At 54.8% G+C, this 18,999-nt stretch overlaps 1 protein-coding gene across 1 annotated transcript in view; it reads right to left on the bottom strand.

Moving 5' to 3' along the window:
• Nucleotides 1-232: 232 nt before the first annotated feature.
• B4GALT5 (beta-1,4-galactosyltransferase 5) overlaps nucleotides 233-18,999 on the bottom strand; it is a 32,815-nt gene continuing 14,048 nt past the window's right edge. Inside the window, exons 2-9 of the mRNA XM_066978259.1 lie at nucleotides 12,038-12,172; nucleotides 8,568-8,681; nucleotides 7,600-7,724; nucleotides 7,036-7,152; nucleotides 6,044-6,231; nucleotides 5,724-5,846; nucleotides 5,172-5,273; nucleotides 233-3,325 (exon numbers count right to left, since the gene is read on the bottom strand). Of these exons, the coding sequence (XP_066834360.1) occupies nucleotides 3,178-3,325; nucleotides 5,172-5,273; nucleotides 5,724-5,846; nucleotides 6,044-6,231; nucleotides 7,036-7,152; nucleotides 7,600-7,724; nucleotides 8,568-8,681; nucleotides 12,038-12,172 (1,052 nt within the window). The 3' untranslated portion in view covers nucleotides 233-3,177. The remainder of the gene's footprint in view (nucleotides 3,326-5,171; nucleotides 5,274-5,723; nucleotides 5,847-6,043; nucleotides 6,232-7,035; nucleotides 7,153-7,599; nucleotides 7,725-8,567; nucleotides 8,682-12,037; nucleotides 12,173-18,999) is intronic.

The following is an 18,999-nucleotide window of genomic DNA, read 5'->3' as shown; positions in this document are numbered from 1 at the left end:
GCCAGCTGTCAGCACGCAGACGTCGCTCCTGGCTGCTGCAGCCCCTGCCCAGGGACCCCCACCCTCCCTCCCTCCCTCCCTCCCTCCCTCCCTCCCTCCCTCCCTCCCTCCCTCCGTGCTCACCCTCAGGGCTTGCAGATTTCACCTCCCCCCCAGAGGTCACGCAAACACCCCCATCCGCACACCCAAAGCGCCCCCCCCAGCTCCGAGAGAAAAAGCAACCGCTGCACTCTTTGTTCTTGAATATGTATTTTTTACTGAAAAAATCATTCATAAATTAACAAATACAAAAATGTACAAACACATGGGTAAATAAATGTAATGACACAAAGGATTGCTTTGCTGAGAAGTGTGTGTGTGTGTTTTAAAACACTAGTCTTCAGTGCAAAAATGTCCCCCTGGCACCTCTTAAAAACATAACAGTAAGCTCAAAAGCCGTGGTGATGGAAAGAGACGTTGTAGTTTAAAGCCACTTCTCATGGCGAGTGAATAGAAGTGTGTGGCTGTTGCTCAGACAGTACCTCCCTTAGAGAAGCAGAGCTTTACAAATAATGAACTGAAAATAAATACTTTAGCAAATAAAACCCACATGGCTCATTAAAAAAAAAGAAGTCAGCATTGAACATGACCTGCCCTCCAGCAGGGCTGAGAGACGGTGTTGATGTGGAAGGGGTGAACAAGTGGCCTTGTTGAGTTTCAGCTGCCAGAATATGTACAAGTTCTCCTTAATACGAGAATTTTTACACCATAACAGCACATGCGCTTGACAGTATGTTTTTAACAGTTACATTTACTATACAGTATTTGACATAGCTGATAAGATTAACAGTGCACATTTTAAGATATTCCACATTTTAAAAAGGGAAAAAATTCAACGTGATTAGAACAAAGGAACTATGAACAGGGATGCTGCTTGGGGGGGGAAATGGACCCTTTTATGCCAACCGCAGAGTGCATTTCTGAGCAGAGGTAACATCTTTCTTTGTTCAACACAAGGTGCAATGGATGTCAGGTACACGTCAAAGGCTGAGGATTCAAACAAAGGTAGTTTAACACCTACTCACACACACATGCATGATTCCTGCGGTAGTGAACGTTGACTAGTTGAAATACATTCCTTGTTTGAAGCACCATTAAACAAAGACAGATTTCTAGCAAGGGATCGAGATTAAAGAAAAAAGAGGGGCAGGGCAACACGGGTTTAGCATCTGAAAAGGGTCCACGTGAATCGGAGATCAAGATTCAGTAGCGAAAGTCTTTATTGCTATATGCGCCATAAAAAGCAAATCCTCACCTCTGCCTGCGAATAACCACGGTGAATTCCCTCGGGAAGCAATTTTAAAGCACATGTAAATTCAAAGACTTTAAACCTAAGTTACAAACTTATCAGCGCTTTTCAAGGGCAGACTCGCTGTCCTCTCATGCCGGCTGATAAGATCTACACGAGAACTGTTTTCTAAACTGACGTTTTCTGGATACAGGTTAGGAATGCCCTGGGCAGTCACACCCACAACAGATGCGTATGGGGATCATACGTCCACGGAACCAAGAAAACAATATAAACCATGAGCAGTTACAGAAACCGAAGGCAAACAATGCAATAAAAAGAAAGTTAAGTACTTCTGAGGTTAAGTACTCACAAGTGTTGTATAAATACAAATTAAAACACAACCCCCAATGTATTTACTTTTAAGTCAGAGAGGTCCAGTAAAAATGACTGTGTACACGCTGTGTAACCGATGGGCTGGCTTTCGGTGAGGAAGAGATTGGAAAGCACAGCCCAGCCTCCCCCTGCCTGCCGCGGAGGAGAGGAGGGGAAGATGGGACGGGAGGGGAAGGGACGACTGAAATTTGGGCGACTGGTTGGGGTGTCAGACCAAGCTCTCAAGTTCCTGGTACTCACGTTTGCATGAATGCAATTCATGTGTCCTTCATTTATCCCATACCGGAACCCTTCGGACAGCCTGCCCACTACCTGCACTCCTGCCAGCACTTTCAGGTGGCCAACAGGGACAAGCAAGCGCGCCACTCAGCTCTAACCTCCATCGCTGCAGCGTACTGCTGGATTTACGCAACGAACCCCAAATCCTCCTCCACAGAACCACCCCAAATCGTACTGCCCCCCTCAAGGAGCGAGGGCACAGCCCTGCTTGCAGGGGGCAGTTTGGGGCGGGGGTACAGCAGGGGCAGGACGAGTGGCTTGCCCGCGTGGCCCCCCAGGAGCTCTGGGGCAACCTGCTGAGCTGCGCTTACCATCAGGGTGGGAGACAGGGCGACAGGCGATGGATTTTATCCCATATGGCTTTCAGACTGATTTGTACAGTATGTTGTGAACACGATAGAAATGGGAGTTTCTCCATAAATATTCCCACTTCTTCACCCTTCATGGAAGAAGCCACCTACATGATTCCTGTAAGGAGTGATGACATGGCTGTATTTCTCATCCGCTACATTTTGAAGTTTAGGGCCCTGTCCCACAAATATTTATGCATATGCATAGCTTAAATCATGCAAGCAGTCTCACTGGCTGAAAAGGGAACAACTTGCACAAGTACAGTGATGCACACACAAGTGTTTACAGAATTCAGGACTAAGATGAGTGACCTTATGTAAACCTCTAGCTTGGATTCAAACCATAGAAGAAAATAAAAAGGGGCAATTTACACAGCATATTTACACTTACACTTCTTTAAGAAGCGATTCTGTTGTATATACTTCAAGCAGGTCATTTAAAAAACCGCACAAATGTAGAAGAACGGTATCAGAAGTCGTCTGATCTCCCACTGGGGCAGTTGCCGACTGAATTGCTTCCGACGTTCACCGCCGGGAAGCCAGAGTCCCTCGGCTGAGCTGGTTCCTGGAGGAGAAAGCACGTCCGAGGCGAGTCTGGTGCTGGAGATTGCTGGAGGAATGTGGAGACGAGAGCAGCAGTTCAAACTGTCGTCCTGAAACCCAGAAAGCAAGTGGCGCGGGAAGAAAATGACTGCTGAGCTCGCTGCACGAGTACTGGGTTGGATTGGAACAGCTAGGACAATTTGTGCGTGCACTTTCAGCCTTATTCTCCAAAATACTGTGATCCTTCATTAGACAAAGTATTTCGTCCTCGATAACCCCTGGAAAAGAAAGTCTGGCGTGGTGCTTTCTTGGTGAAGGGCAGAGCAAAGTTATTTTTTCCTCTTAATATTCGGTCACCAGAGCCAGCTCCGGTGTCAGGTTAACAGTGATGTTCTTATACAAGGCGTCATACGTGACGTTAGGAAAGTAGTTCAAGTTATTGAGGCCATCCAGGGCTTGCCTTTCTTTCGACTTCCTCAGCAAGGCGTACCTGTTCGGGGAGAACCAGAGGCCCATGGAGGCACTGTTTTATCACACGGAGCCGTGCAGAGCCCATACCCTTAGACCAGACAGCCCCATCAGCAAAACAGAATTTCTGAGTCCTCAGTAAAGAGGACCGTCACCTTTTGTACATTCCTGGCACGTGAGCAGCCCCAGTGTCACAAAATGACACAAAATTCTACCACCTGATACAGATCAGGATGCTACCTGTGCTCCCTGGGCACCGAGCAGGCGCTGAGCTCTCAGACAAGCAGCGGTTCTTGCCCAAAGCCTTCCCGGGCTCAGGGAGGGCTCCTGCCCTGCTCCAGCCAAAACATCCCGTAGAAAAGCAGCTGATAGGTGATGTGGTCCTCTCCATTTTTAGGAAACAAGACACCACACAAGAGCAGAACTAATGGCTTTAGTGTGAGTGACGGGGGAGGAAGAATTAAACCTAGAAGAACTGTGTTTTGGGGAAGGAAACTGCAGCTGGTGCACAAGAGCAGCCTCAAGCAAATTTAAGGGCAGCGTGATGAAATTTAAGGCATAAGGTGGGAGGGTGTGTGTGTGGGGGCCAGGGGGTAAGGAGAAAAAAAGCAGAAGCATCATGGCAGGACAGGACGCCCTGCCCTGCAGCACCCAGTGCCAGCACCTGGCAGCACCCAGCACCGCTGCATGGGGCGAGGGGAAGCCGGGCTGGGACCTGGGCACAGGAAAAGCAGGAGGGAACGGATGTGCCAGGAGGAAAAGGAAGGCTCCGGGTCAGACCGCAGGCTGAAGAGCCTAAACTGACTTCAAAGAGGTTGCAACAGCAGGACGGTGGCAGGAAACGGCATCTTGACAAATAATTTCCCTGAGAAAACTGTCGGGTTCCCTGCTTGGGTGGGAAAAGCTGCGGCAGAGAGGAGAGCCAGAAGGGGGGCTCTTGTAGGAGGTGAAATGGAGCGAAACCACACGGCTGGCAGCCTGGCTCCTGGGCAGGGGCTGCCCCTGACCCACAGCTCGTGCCCAGATCGAACCGGGGCTGCCTGCTGGAGCCAGGGGGAGGCCAGAGAAGCGCCAGGAACAAGTGCTCCATCCCACTGCACTCCTGTCCTTACACGCTTCAAGGGCTTGACTAAATATGGCTTTTTAAAGCCAAAATTGACTGCCTCGATTCCTCTTTTCAAGAATGAAATGAGAGAAGCATCTCTCGCTTGCTGCATTCTGTCTGACACAGAAATGAAAACTAGGGCTAACCATTATATATAACCTCAAATGGAAACCCCCCAAAACAAATCCTCTGTAGATGACTGACAATCAGCATGCGAGTTCATTTCTCCTCTGAATCTGCAGCGAATTCAAGTGGTGTTTTGCAGAACAAAGCCCCCTTGCTGCCCCCTTCTTCTGCCAGAGCAGCCAGCAGCCCCTTTCCAGAATAGGGCTAGCACCATGCAGCAGCTCGCGCCCTGCAAGTGTTAATTCCTGCCGTTGATTGCAGAAAAAGGTATTTCTCTGATTTCCTATTGCATAGTTTGCAGAAGACTCAAATTCCACCCATGTCCCCCAGCAGCAGCAGCCGTTCCTTGAGCGGTCGTACCCTCTGAAACAACTCTGGCTCACGGATGTCTGACAGCCCTGCCTTTTGGGCAGCACCCAAGGAGCTGCAAGCACACCACAAGGACCCCTTGCCTTAGGCACGAAACACCCTGGATGCCCAGCAGTGCTCCGCCTCCCTCTTCTCCCCACAGTTTGTTTCCTTTGCAACTTGTGGCTGTTATTGCCTTCTGACAGCTGCAGGGAGCCTTGCACATGGCATAGACTTTGTGAAGGCCTCTGGGACCTTTAAAAATAAAATAAAAAAACACATCACTTGCCTTCCTAGGAACTGCACTTCTCCCCGATGATGGTGGGGAATTGATTTGTATTTCCCTGTGTCTCCTTCTGGCCGAGTCACCAAATAGCCTGCGTACTGCACTCTGCGTTGGAAAGGGAAGAAAAATAACAAGTAAAATAAACAGCTGCCCTTGTTGTGCCGCCAGCTCGCACAGTGAGGGCACTTGTGGCCCCTATCGTAGCTTTGCCTTTCCACCAAGCAGATAAGCTAAGCAAACTCCCCACCTCAGCCTAAGCTGCACCATGCTCAGCACCTCCGGGTACCTGAGGTTCAGCTGAGGATCGGTTTGACATGGTCACCCACCCACACCACGTCACCTCCAGCCAGGCTGGCTCTGCCCAGCCCAGGTGAGCACGGCACAGCAAGGGGCTAAACATCGACATGGGGCTGAGACCGCTCCCAGCACTCGGGACCACGGCACTGTGCTCAGGAATTCCTCGAGTTCCTGGAATTTCTGTGCTGCGCGGAGCTGGCAGCAGCACCACGCCACAGGGAGCCCTGCCCATCGCAGGGACGCGGGCTGAGCCCGTACCTGTTCCAGAGGTCGTCGTCTTCACCACCCCAGCCCCAGAAGGCGTTGGGAAAACCATTGATCTTCTGGAACTGCTCCACAGTCAGGCCACTCACCCCGCCGAAGAACTCGTTGTAGGGGAGCCTGAGGGGGAGAGAAGGGTCAGTGCGGGGACCGCGGCACCAGCTGCGGCTTTCCCACGTGCAGCGGGGGACGCTGAGCTGTGAGGATGCTCTCCTCCATGCCCGTTTGTGCTTTACTTTGGGCTTCTGCCTTTCAGAAGAAAATGTAACACTTGCTTCTTACTTATTATCATAGCGAAGAGGAAGAGCGGTGCTTACAGGTACATGTACTTGTCCAGCTTGGCTGCGAAGTGTCTCGGCATCTGGCCGCACCCATAATAGTTGCGGTCGTTTTCTGGTATGTGGTCCACATCGTGGAAGATGAGACAGTCCCAGTCCAAGTCCTTCATTGCTTCCCGAAAGCCGACATTGAAGAGCATGGCACGGTTAAAGGGTTGGTTACCAGCCTAGGAGAGAGAGCGCCTTCAAGGGAAGCCCCGCACAAGCTCACGCCGTGTGCGCGCACTCTCGGCCCTATTTAGGGAACTGCAGAGCAGTCAGCTCCCAGATCCACTGCTCAAAGGGCAACGATGTGTTGGAACAGACAGACTAGTGAGATTAACCCAAACTTAAACACCAAGACTGCAGTAGCAAAAATAAAGCTGCAAGAAGTATCATCAGCCAGATACTTGAAAAAAAGGCAAAACAATCTCAATCAATCTCTACTGGCTGCTGCCCAGAAGAGCAAGGGCACCTAAATATGGAGGCATGTTTACGGGGTGGATGAAACCAGATAGCTTAAGTGACAGGTTAGCATACACATCAAATTACAGTCTTATGTTCTACACTGATGGAAGGCTTCCAGACACTGCGCAGACAAGAAGCGCATGCATCCACCCCGTCAGGCCCAGGGGATGCTCCCTGAAGCTACTACAAATACACACAGTGATAATGCGGCATTATTTCAACTGCAAATACCTGCTTCAAAGCTGCAGTTTGTTTTGTTAAAAAAAAAAAAAGAAAGATTTTAAACAAGTCTACTGGATTTTTTTAGATTAAAAAAAGTCATTTTTGGGCACGCCTCTCAGCTGTGCCGCTTTTCAGCGGGCTGGGACAATTTGAACATTGCGACATTAACCCCAGACCTTCAGAAGCTGAAGGGATGCGATCTGTCAGGTAAACCCCTCGGGACACAAAGCACTGCTGCCCTGGCAGGCTGCGATGTCAGCCCCCAGCATCGCCCGCCCGGCGCAGCACCGCGACCCACTTACTTGTTCCACGACATAAAACGCGAACTGTAAACGTTGACGCTGCAGCATTGGAATAAGGTGCCTGAAGAGGACCGGAAGATGCTCGTAGCGATTGCGGAATGGGATCAGGATTGCCACCTGGGGATGAAAGGACACAGCTCTGCACCTCGAACGCAGCTCCTGCAGCCTACAGACCCCGACCCAGGGAGGAGGCTGCTGGCACAGTGTCAGTGCTGCTCTCCCTGTATAAATGTGTGTAAATCTGGGCACAGGTCCCCAGCAGTGCCACCTCGCCTCCTGAGCAAATCCCTCCCCAAACAGGGTGTGGGTGAGCTGAATGCTTGTCAGGGGGAAGCAGCCAGCCAGGATCGCTGCCTGTCCCCTTGGCAGCCCTTGCAGAAACCCAGAGCTGACTCGTGTGTCGCTAACAGCCCTCAGCTTCAGTGTTTCTCCCGGTGCTGCAGTCCCACATTGCGGGGATCCTCACACCGCTGCCCTGCAGCTGCAGCACACCAGAGGTAGATCCCAGTGCTCCCAGTAACGTGCCCCCACCACCCCCCCAGGCGCTCCAAGCCTCCCGCTCACCTTCCAGCGAGGCAGGCAGTCGCTCGGCTTCCAGTGGCCTCCCAGCTTGATGGAAGGGTCTTTTGAGAAGAACTGGTGGACGTCCTCCATCGTGATCTCACTCATATTTACATCGATGGGGCCCTCTGGGGAGACACCAGGAGCAGCAGGTCAGGAGCCATGCTCCTGGGGTGGCTTGCTGCCTGCTCCCCCTTGCCCTCTGCTCCCAGCACCAACTGCAAGTGGCTTCTTCTGTCCCCAGACACCAAAAAAGACGACTAGGGAATGCTACTGGTGGGTCTTGTCGCTCCTCAGCCCTGCTCAGCCGTCACGGCTGTTGCTGGACACAGCTCTCCATCACAGACCCACCGCCGTTGGGGCACACAGCAGCTCCGGCATCCAGCACCCCCTTCTCCACGGAGGTTTCAGGCAGACAAAAACCCCACACCTCCATACTGAGCCACCTTCCCCTTTTCAGAAGGATTTACCCTGGAAAGCCCAGTTTCCCGTGGAAGCAATGCCTAGGCAGGAGCATTTCTCCTAGCTGCAGCAGAGGTCCTGCCTGCACCCCGCACCCTCCCGTCCCCCCATGGCTCATGCCCAGCTCAGGGCAAGGGAGCGACCCCAATGCCCCTGGAAAAGGGCTGGCCCGGCCTCTCCACGGGCTGGCAGCGCACAATTCCCCTTTTGTTCACGTTTGCCATGGGCAAGCTTGAGGAGGGAGACGTGCCTCCGACATAGCAGGAATTAATTCAGGCAATTGGGTAAACAACGGCTTCCCAGGAGGGGACAGCTCAGAACAGCGCTGCCATTCATCCCCGGCCTCGGTGCTCCGTGGGAGAGGTGGGACGCGGGTGAAATGGGGCGCTGCCACGCGCTGTGCCACTGCCACGTGCTGTGCCACTGCCACCCAGGCCAGGCAGGAGGTGACGAGGGGCACACGGAGCCGCCGGGAAGGCAGGGGTGGCTCTGCACCCACTGGTACTCACTCATAGAAGGGAGCCTCTCGGGACAGGTGTGGTTGGGGAAGTAGGTGAAGTCTTCAGGAAGAAAAGTTGTGGCTTGCAGAAAGGTTTCGTTGTGATTCAGGTCAAGAGGATAATCTGGGGAGGGATAAAAAAAAAAAGGAAGAGTCTACAGCTGAGCTGTGGGTCTCCGGTTTGTGCAGTCACCGTGAGCAAACTCCAGAAGCCGCCCACACCTGGGAGCATCCCCAGCACCACGGGGGTGCCCCCACCCAACGCAAGCCCCCGACTTGCAGCCGTGACCCAGCCAGGGGCTCGTCCCCAGCCTCGGGTGGGCAGCCGCAGGACAGCGGGGGCAGCCCGGCCACCTTGCGTGAGGCCGCACCAGAGAAACCTTCAGCCTTCTGATCAGGGCATCACCGCCAGGTGTCACAGACAGGTCAAACAAAGGAGCACAAGGAGCACGGCAGGAGAAGCTACCAAACACCTTGTCCCTGAAATCTGCGGACCAAGGGGACCACAGGCTCACAAGCAGCCTGCCTTGGCTTGCACAGAGGAAACTCTGTGCCCCAGCAGGTTGCAGCACGTTTCTCCAGCGCCCTGCTTCCTCTGCTTCCTTTCACCTTCTGGGTAAAAGCCCCTGGCGTGCTGCACCTCCAGCCGCTTTAAGGAAGTTTTTGTGCAGCTACAAACTTCTGCTTTCTGCAGTCGCCCATAGCCACCACAGCTCCGGCCAACTGCAACCTATATTTTAGGTAGCAGAAAAGTTTCCTTTCTGTAGTAACGCCCCAGCTGCTACGGGAAGATGCTGCCTCTCCACTTTCTCAGAGCATCAAGTGCACAGCGGGGGGTTTGCCTCTTGGTCTCAGGACACCACCAGCACCCACCTCAAACCACCTCGCCCCACAGAGGTGCTGGAAAGCAACTATTTAGCACTGTGGCCACCCAGCCACATCTCAGACAGCCCCGTGCTCCTGACCCACGGGGACAGAAAGGACTTGTCCCTTCCAGCTCCCTCCCCGTGTGAGGGCATCGCTGCCGAAGCCGACTGCACCGCCTCGCGATGGGCACAGCTCCCAGCACGCTACAGCCTAGTGGTCCTGGCGTCCCACCAGCACGCTACAAACCGGCTCTTTGGAGACAAAGGCTCCAGGGGGTCTTTCTGCCCCAGAGGTGCCCAAGCAACTCAGCAGGGCCTTGGACACAAGGGCTGCAGGTGACACAGCAGCAAACAGCAGATTTACAGGAGCGGAGCCCACCATCGTGCTGTGAGCACCGCTCGTCTGCTCCAGCGGGCACCCGGAGCATCCCGGGCAGGCTTCTGATGGACTTGCAGACAGAATCCAGGGGCTTGTCAGCTTTGAAAGATGCTTGATGGATGCTTTTGGAGGCTTGATACTGCTCTAAATTTTAATAACCAGGTTCCCATTAAGCTGGTATCACCAGAACACGCTCTCGATGCTGGGTTTGTCTGACACCACAGAGCGATGCCCAGCTCGCCTTTTTGCACGAAGCGCTGCCATTTTGGGCTGCTGAAGCGCAGACCGGACGCCTCCTAGCTCGCTGAATTGGAAACCTATTTTTGCATCTATTATCAAATGCTTAAAAAGTAACTTCCTCATTTGAATAACAGAAGAAAAATAAACCAGAGACGAAGCACAAACATAGAAGGTGAGGCAGAAGCACACGGTGCTCGCAGCACACCACCCCGCGCTGTGTCACCCTGCCATTCAGGACTGGACGTCACTTTTCTAAGCAATCTCCCTAGAAATTAAAGCCACAGGTGCTGGAGGACACGCACACACGAGCCTGTTTGTAATAAAAGAGCTGCTGCCTTCTGGGGCCCAGGTGAGAGGCAGGCAAGGCTGCAGCTCGGAGAGCATCAGCAGCCTCCTGCCTGCGAGGTGCTGGGGCAGGGCCAGCCAGCGAGGAGCCACGGGGTCTTCTCGTGCCATCGGGCCTGTGGTGGTCCTGCCGGCAGCTGTCCCACGCTGCCTGCACGTGTGGATTTGCTCTCCCGGCTTCCATACAGCCAGCAGTGGCGTGGGGAGGATGCACGTCACCGGGCTGCATCCACAGCGTGCCCACGGAGATCACAGCAAGGGCCCTGCAGACGTTCAGGGAGGAAGCTGCCTATCCGAGCGATAATGCCGTCCTGGTGGCCGCAGTGCCGTGCCCGGCAGACACCACCGCTGCCCACCACGTGTGCGCTCCAACCTCGTGCCAGGGGAATGTCACCCAAGGCCGGCGTGCGGTCTGCGCTGCTGCAGGCTGCCGGAGCAGGGAGGTTATCCGCCCGGGTCTGGGCAGAGCCGAGGGCTGTGCAGAGCTGGTTATTCCTACAGCAGCATTTCGCTGCCCACCGCCCGCCGGAGGAGTTCACGGCAGGTTTCGGAGGGCTCTGATCCCCGCAGGCTGCCAGCTGGGAGGCTTGCATCACCGCCAGCCGCAGAGGCGAGGCATCCAGCCCTCCTCCTCTCAAGTTGGGAGCGTGAGCTCCTTCCTCACCGTGCATCTGCTTCAGCTGACGTCTCCAGCCTTAAAATAGCCCAGGCTGGCAGCCCGGCTGACCTCAGCGCACAGGTCACTGGTGCGATCCAAACCCCCTGTGCAGAGCACAGTGGCTGCAGCACCCGCTCTGCACATGGGAGCAGACGCTCCTGGGGGCGAGCAGGGCAGTGGCATCATCATGCATTTACATTGCGAAGCAATCCTGCCCTTTTTTAACTCTCTCAGCCCTGGTGATGAACCCAGCCCAGCGCCGGAGCCGGCACCGATGTGCCCGCAGGTGACACGGGAACGCCGGAGCCACGCTCAGTGTCACGCCTGCTCGCCCAGCCCCAGCGGGGTGCCCCACGCCGAGCTGTACCCAGACACATACGTTCAGGTTTTCACTGTGCTATATTTACACAAACACTTGTAAACCTTTTATCAGCTTGATGGTACGGATGGTAAAGAGCCTTGAAGTCCGAGCCTGCCTCTCGGATCCCTGCAGCCCGCCCAGAGCTCAGTATGTGATCTGTGGCAGACCTCCAGCCGAGTCATTTCGGTTCAGCCCTGAATGGGAAGAGTGAAGCTGATACGCACAGGCTCCTCCACGTGCGTGATGCCATGGCTCTGGGAGCATGCGTGAGCCTGAGAAGCTTTTTTTTTTTTTTTAAATACGAAACCTGATCCTTGCACTGAATTTGAAAGTGTTTATCCTCAGATTGGTAGAAGCTAACAAGCTGAATTTCCTGGAAAGCAGAGTTTTCCAGCTCAATATCCAGTCATTTTAGACCTATCAGGATTTCCACCCCTTATTTAAGTGAGAAGCATCTGAATTAAAAAAACTTTCATGTAGAAGAGACCAGTGAATCAAAATCCCCACCCTGCGTTTACCACCATAAATTATTTCCAAGATAAATTATTTATGAACCGAGAGCAGTTCGGGTCAACTTGATTTTCACCGGAAATGAAGACTTTAATCAAAATGACAATTATTAAGGAAATACCTGAGTCATTCACACTGCTGTTCCTCTTGGCATAGGCACTGCGGACCACCTGCTCGTACACCTGAGCTCCTATTGTTCTCATGTTCTCACGAATCATGATGCCTTGGGCTTGCATCATGAAGAGGTAGGTGTTCACTGCAAGGAGAGAAAAAAAAAAAGAAAAAACATTTCCGTGAGCAGCAGCTCTTGGAGGAAAGAGGAACACGAGTCTTTTGGAAGCATTCCCAGCACCCTGCTGTGCCGCAGCTCCCTGCTGCCAGGAGCTTCCCTGGGTCACCCACCGGGAGCTGCGAAGGGCGCGCGGCTGGAGCATGGGGGGAAGGCACCTTTGCAACCCCGGCTGACGAACAAGGGGAGCTCACAGCCGCTCCTGACAGCGCAGACTGTCACTTGGCTTTACAGGTTAAACACCTTCTGTTGTGCAAGTATGGACGTATAGTTCGGAAGTATCATTAGAACAGGAAACTGAGCAGCACGACCGGACACAGAAACTCATCCGTCCCTAGACCGCAGCACAAGGGCTGGGCTGGCACCTGGGCACAGGGCACGTTACCCATGGCACCGAAACGCACGCTCCTCCTGCCGTCCCTCAGCAAAACCCTCCTCACCATCACCCTCCTGCGCCCTGGGCAGTGCGTGCACCAGGTCCCCTGCCAGCCCCTCTACAGAACACCTTGATTTGAAACCAGGGAGGAGAAAAAATAGAGGGCCGACCACACTAACACCAGGAATGGCAGCTGATGGTGCCAGGAAGCCCGAGCCCCGATTAGATAGGGACCCGTATCAGGGCGCGAGGCTGCTCCGCCAGCGCTGCCCACTTGGTACACACAGCCACAGCCGCTCCTCTGCTTTCCCCTTCTGACCACAGCACTCACGGCAGCCTCCGGAGCAGCTGCTGCCTGCTATTTCCTAATTATAACTCTATTATTTTTTTTCCACATAGGTAAGTAAATATTTGGAAGGGCACCTAAGCTCCGGAGCCAGCAGCCGTGCTGCCTGCACCCCGCCTGCCCCGAGGCGCACGGCCTCACCGCCTGCAGCGGGGGCTTAGCAGCTAAACTGCTGCAAAAGCAACGTTGAATGCTCATTTCTAGTCCCTCCCCTGCCAGGGACGGATGTCACAAGAGCAATGCAAGTGCCAAGGCACCCAAAAGGAGGAACTGGCCCCAGACTTCGTCGGGGCACCTTCCCCAGCCCAGCCTCTGCCTGAACACTGGGTTACGCTGGCACAGCAGCGAGCAGGAGCTGCCTTGGCCAAAGCTGCACCTAAACCCTGCAGGGCACACGGCTCCTAAGGACACGTTTGCAGCACCTTGCCCTCACAGACGGACACCATCCACGCAAAGATGCGGTGAAGCATCAGGAGGCTCTACCAGGAGGCAGCACGGCCCAGCACGAGGCAGGAGCTGCGTGCCCCAGAGCAGAGCAGAGCAGAGCAAGGACAGGCAGGGCACAGCCTCACCTCACCCATCGTAAAGCAGCCAGGATTAAAGTCTGCCCGCTGCCCTTCCAAACCGCCCAAAAGGCAAATCACGGGACAGGGCACAGCTCCTCTCGTTTGCACAGAGCAGCCAGAGGGGAGCCAGAACGGCTGGACATGTTTACCAGGACTGGGCTGCGATAAGGGCGAGCGGGGGCCCCAGCAGGCTCCCAGTGCCCAGCTCGCCCGGGCTTCGAGTCAGCAGCGAGGCATGACTTGCTGATGCCGAACAAGTAATTTAGCTTTCTACTTCATTATGCCTTCTACTCGCTGGGTAAAGCAGAATCAGGTTTGGTGAAGCATGAAAGAATGAAAGAGACAGAAATCAGCATCCAATCCCTGCTTAATTTCAGGAACAGGGAGGTCTGTCCAGCGCGCTGAATGCGACGTTTGTTTCCCCGTCCTCCAACAGGGCAGATGAAGCACGGCCTCGCAAGAGGCGCATGACATGACTTGCTCATTTCCACTTTGATGAAATTGCAGTGGGAATCCTTAACAGACTGTCACAGCCGTTACCACCCCCAGGGGAGCTCGAGCAAAAACAAGAGCAGCTTTGTTTTGGGCGGCAGTGCCTTTTCCCACATTAACCCCTTTACTAAAAGGGTCGCAGGGTACCTGGCTGCGGCAGTGCCGTGCCACCAAGCACAGACCCCTGTGTCCGTGCTGCCCCAGCCAACGTTGTGCTCCCCTGCCGTGACCCAGCGCTATCACACATCCCTAGTGTCCCAGGAAATTAGATTTAAAACGCGTTATTTAAAACATTTCACTCCCTTTATCTGCCCAGTGCTTAACTCAGCTCTGTGCAGCTGCCAGGGCTGGGCCTCAGCCTGCACGGGCTGAGCCGGACCCCAGCTCGCTCCTCAATTTCCTGGGCTTTGGATGAGCAGAGGGGCCGGCCTGTAATTGCATTAAGCACAACCCAGCTGCCCCCAGAGGTCAGGGCCACGACGGTGGCGTGGCGGTGCTGCCACCAGCGCTGGCTGTGACACGGGGCACCGGGACACAGCCCCGGCTCGGAGCAGCGCCGCGCACGTGCGGCTCACGCCGGCTGAGCTGGGGTTCAGCCAGAAAGCAATTCTCCGTGTTGCGAGATAGGGCTAATCTAATCACGTAGGATGGTCTAGAAAATTACATTAGCCTTCTGCCTTTCCTCTGTCTGACCACAAGGCACTTGAGAGCACATCCGTGGAGCGATAACAGCCCCGCTACGGCAGCCGAGCGGCGGCACAAGGACAGGAGAGGGATTTTAGCCTCTGTCAGCAGGGGGAAATGCCTCTTTTTGGAGGAGTTTCCAGCAGACCCTCATTATCCACACGGAAAACGAGCAAAATTTAAAGACCTGTCCGCCCAGATGACCGCGGTAAGATTATTCCCTTTGGTTTAAGGGACAAGTCAGCCCTTCTGGGATTTAAGCACGTGGGAGCCGTGCTATGGCTCTGTAAGTGCAGCGCCAAGCCTCCGGCTGCCCAGCAGCAGCAGCGGGGCTCCCCGCAGCACCCCGAGCTGTGCACCTTCACATCCGCACCCCAGCACCCCCGCGAGCAAGGTGCGGGGACGCCAGCACTCACCAAAGCCTGGGCACGGGCAGCAGCTTGAATTGGGGAGGTGAAGTCCAATTACATAAATGAGCACTGAAAGCTTCCTGTAATCATTTCTCAGCTGGTATTTTCAGAGCACTTCTAATTAAGAAACAGCTGACTCTCTCATGGAAAATTAATTTCACGGCCATGATATGTACGAGAAGAGGCAGCGGAGCGATTTCCACTTCGGGAGATTGTTTGGGAGAGCTCTGAGCACGATTCACGCCGGCTGCCGACACCGGAGGGGCTCAGACCCGCCGCATCCTGCTCACGACCCCAGCAGGACGCAGAAGGACGGTCCCCAGCACGGGGGACAGCGGGGTGTCCTGCCACGCGGCTGGGGCCGGGAACAGAGGCCAGGTGGGTGGCAGCAGCCCTGCCCTGCCAGCGTTATCAGCGCCCCGCACAGCGGCCAGGCTTTCCGGAGGAAGGACTGCGTCTTCCTCTGCGCGGAGATTTAGGGCTTTCTGTCCCATTCAGGGCTTTCCCAGGCCATCTGTCTGGATGCAGAAGCACATAGGGGCTGCTCGGGGTTTAAGCATGGCCTTTTCCTCCCGACACACCAAAGCGGTGCTGGGGCACAGCGTGTGGCTGGCCCGAGCCCCTGCCCTGCCCCGGGAGCAGGCGTTGGAATAACAAACCAATAAATCCTAAACCAACACGCAGCTTCATGAGGCGCTCGGAGAGAGCACGAAGCGTTCAGCTTGCGGGATGTTTGCACGCTGGAGACGTGTGGGGCAACACCGGTGAGAGCGGCGCTGGCCCTCAATGCGCAGCACCTCCGCACCAAGCCTTTTGCAGGGCTCTTCCAGCAGATCCCCAGCACCAAGTCAGCGTTAGCAGCACAAAGGGTTTTACTCACCCTCCCCCTACACTAACCCTCCGAGGAAAATATAGACAGTGCGACAGCCTGAACGTGTAAGCAAGGTGATGAGGGAGCGCAGCAGCGCAGCGTCCCACCGCCGGTATGCCAGGAGACCTCTGCCTCCATTAGCCTCACGCGTTCAGCGGCACCATATTCCCCTGCTGTACAGAGTGCCAGAACAATTAAAGAAGAGGTTACAATTAGGTTTAGAGAATTTAATATTAATGCCAACACTGTTACTTAGCCCTTTGCCTATAAATAGCACAGGAAGGAATAATTTGATACGTTAAGTGGCCTAAGAATTAGCAGTGCCGCAGCACTGAGCTGGTAATTACCAAGCACCCGCTCCCAAACTCAGCCCGCACGCGCACCCGGCAAGGGGGAGGATCAGAGACTGCAGTGATGTTCGACCAAGTCCTGACTGTTTGGAATCTGCATCTGAAAATGGGAAGGAAAAAAAAAAAAAGAAGCTGGGAAGGTTTCAGCAGGGGGCGGGGTGGAAATCTGGTTACCCGAGTAGTTCCTGAGTTCTTTATCGTGATGTGAAGAGAGCCGCTATCAGCGCCCATCTCAGCAATCCCACCGCTGCCCGGGCTGGGGGGTTGTGCAACTTCCTCCGAGCCCCCCTGCACTGACGTCAGTACGGGCAGCGAGAGGAGCGCCCCAGCCACGTGCAACAATTCGGAAGCCCAGGGGAACCCCGAGCACCCCCAGCCCCGCAGCACCCACCTGGGTGAGCTCCGTGCCCACCACCGAGCACCCAGCGCCCGGCCGGGCGCAGTGACGTGCATGGGCCAGCACGTAGAGCATGGCAAGCCCTCGCCCGAGCTAAATATTACCCTTCCTAGTGAGATCGGGGCTCTCCTCCTTTAACCACAGCTCGGGAGATGCAACTGCACGGGGCTGCATCTCCTGTTTGGTCGCCATCCGTGCCCCTTCGCGGCCGGGCCGCCCTCCCCGCCAGGCTCAGCACAGCCGCTGCCAAGGAGCAGGAGAGCGAGGGCTGCCAGCAGATTTCTGGGCACGCAGAGCACAAAAGCACAGCGCTCAGCCTGCTCTCGTGGGCACCGCGCAGTTAAGCGCACAATAAAAGGCCCTTCAGCAAGCAGAATGAAATGGTTGCTGCCCTCTTCAGCTGGCAGCGCTCGCACGCCGCTGCCGGCCCCGGACAGCAAACACGGACAGCTCGGCGTTTGTGCCTCGGCCCCTCGGGAGACAAAGCGGTGGGAACTCCTGCGTCCCGGGCACCAGCTCCAAGCGGCAGGAATCCCGATGCTCGTGTAGGATTGGGATGAGGAAACGGAGGGAGAGCTTCAGTGAGAAAACCGACACAAATCAAGCGAACCTGGGCGAGCCAGGGGAGGCAGAGCAGCCCTCTCCTCCTTTGCTTCCTGGCCACGGGAATCGATGCAGCTGCAGGAGGGAGGAAATCCCTGGTCAGGGCATCACGCACATCGAGCAAGAAGCTTTAAGACAGGCAGGGGGAAGGCTCCGTTTGTGGTGCTTCTTCCCAGGAAATGCATTAAATGGAGAGCTCTAATCTACGCTGTCCTTCAGCCACCTAGCGCACAGCCAGGTCACAAAGGCAGGTTGGGCTTGGATTTGCAGTTTCTGTATAACCACGCACCACTTACATAGGTAAATTTTGAAATCACTCAGTTGTTAATCTGCCAAATTAGGAGATTACCTACACCCACTGGGGATTATCCAAGTGTCAAGATAAAAACAATTTAACGGAGCCACAGATTTAGCAACTCAGTCCACGCAGTACAATCGCCACTGAAGTTCTAGCATCTCGACTTCTATGAACTAAAGGACAATCTGACAGTTGGTTAGGATATTCCAAAGGACACAAACCAAGACCTGATTTTCCAACTGAGTTTCACAAGCTCAGCACGGCCGAACAAAAAGGGCCGTCACACGCCCAGCCTCACGTTTGCTGCAACGGAGTCGTTCCAAATAGGGGGCCAAAATTTTGTTTCTGGTCACCACTTAGCTTCTTCAGCCAGGCAGGACTACGTGAGTTACCACGTGTGAAACCAAACCGCCTTCCAGCTGTCACACTTAAACACAAGTGCAGGATGTGTGGTTGTAGCGCCCAGCACCGCATTCATCCTTCCTTCAGTTCTGCAAGACCCGGGGCATGCCTCACACTGCCATTTATGGCTAAAGAATGGTCCGGCTCTTATTTACAGGGTTTTTGCCTCCAAAAAAAGCCTTGTGCAGGGGGAGCTTTGCTCCCTGCCTCGCTTGCCCGTGATGCCCATGCCCCATGGGAGCCATTCCTTGCCGCCAGCGCGCCCCCAGAGGGGCCGGAGGGATGCTCCCCGCACACACAGAGCGCCCTGCCGCAGGTGCAGAGCGGGGCCAGGCGCTCATCCTGCGCCACGCCGTACCCTGCTCCGCTGCCGCTTTCCTCAGCGCAGCAACGTCCCGCCCAGAGAAGCCCCAGGCTCATTTCTGATGTGGCTGAGGGGGTTTTGGCTCCATGCTGGGGCTGAAAAAGCCCAGACCCTGAAGCAGCACGAACTGCAGTGCCAGTACCCGCTAGTGCAAAGAGGGTCGTGCAACTGCTCCAGCCTGGGAAGTGCACGAGGGGCTCTGCAGTAAGCGTGATTCTCACTGCGCAGGCTGCAGCTAACAAGATCCATTTGCAGCAATACCCCAAGACATCCCCTTTGTGGCTTCTTTGTCAAGGCCAGATAAAAGGAGAAGAGCAGTTTCAGCGCACGGGGAAGGAGCACTGTCACGCCCCCACACCACACATCAGCCCGGTGTGCCCGCCAGTCCTCCCAACTCCTAAAGAATTCCCTAGACTCAGATTCTGGAATCACGTGGGCTTATTGCCATCCGAGATTTAAGTAGGCAACAGTTAGAGCTCTCAGTCAAGAAGGCTCCTTCCACAGTTCAGCACCATCAGGAGACGCAGCAGCTTGGCCTCCGCAGCGAGATTTCCGAGTTGTTCTTGTCTGCGATAATTAAAGACCACAGCACCAACACAGTGAGTACAGCTGCTGCACTTCTGTAGGACAAAAAA

Source organism: Anser cygnoides, chromosome 16, assembly GCF_040182565.1.
Source record: "Anser cygnoides isolate HZ-2024a breed goose chromosome 16, Taihu_goose_T2T_genome, whole genome shotgun sequence".
Classification (NCBI taxonomy): domain Eukaryota; kingdom Metazoa; phylum Chordata; class Aves; order Anseriformes; family Anatidae; genus Anser; species Anser cygnoides.
The sequence above is the reverse complement of the archived record's forward strand: the minus strand, read 5'-3'. Positions and strand labels throughout refer to the sequence as shown.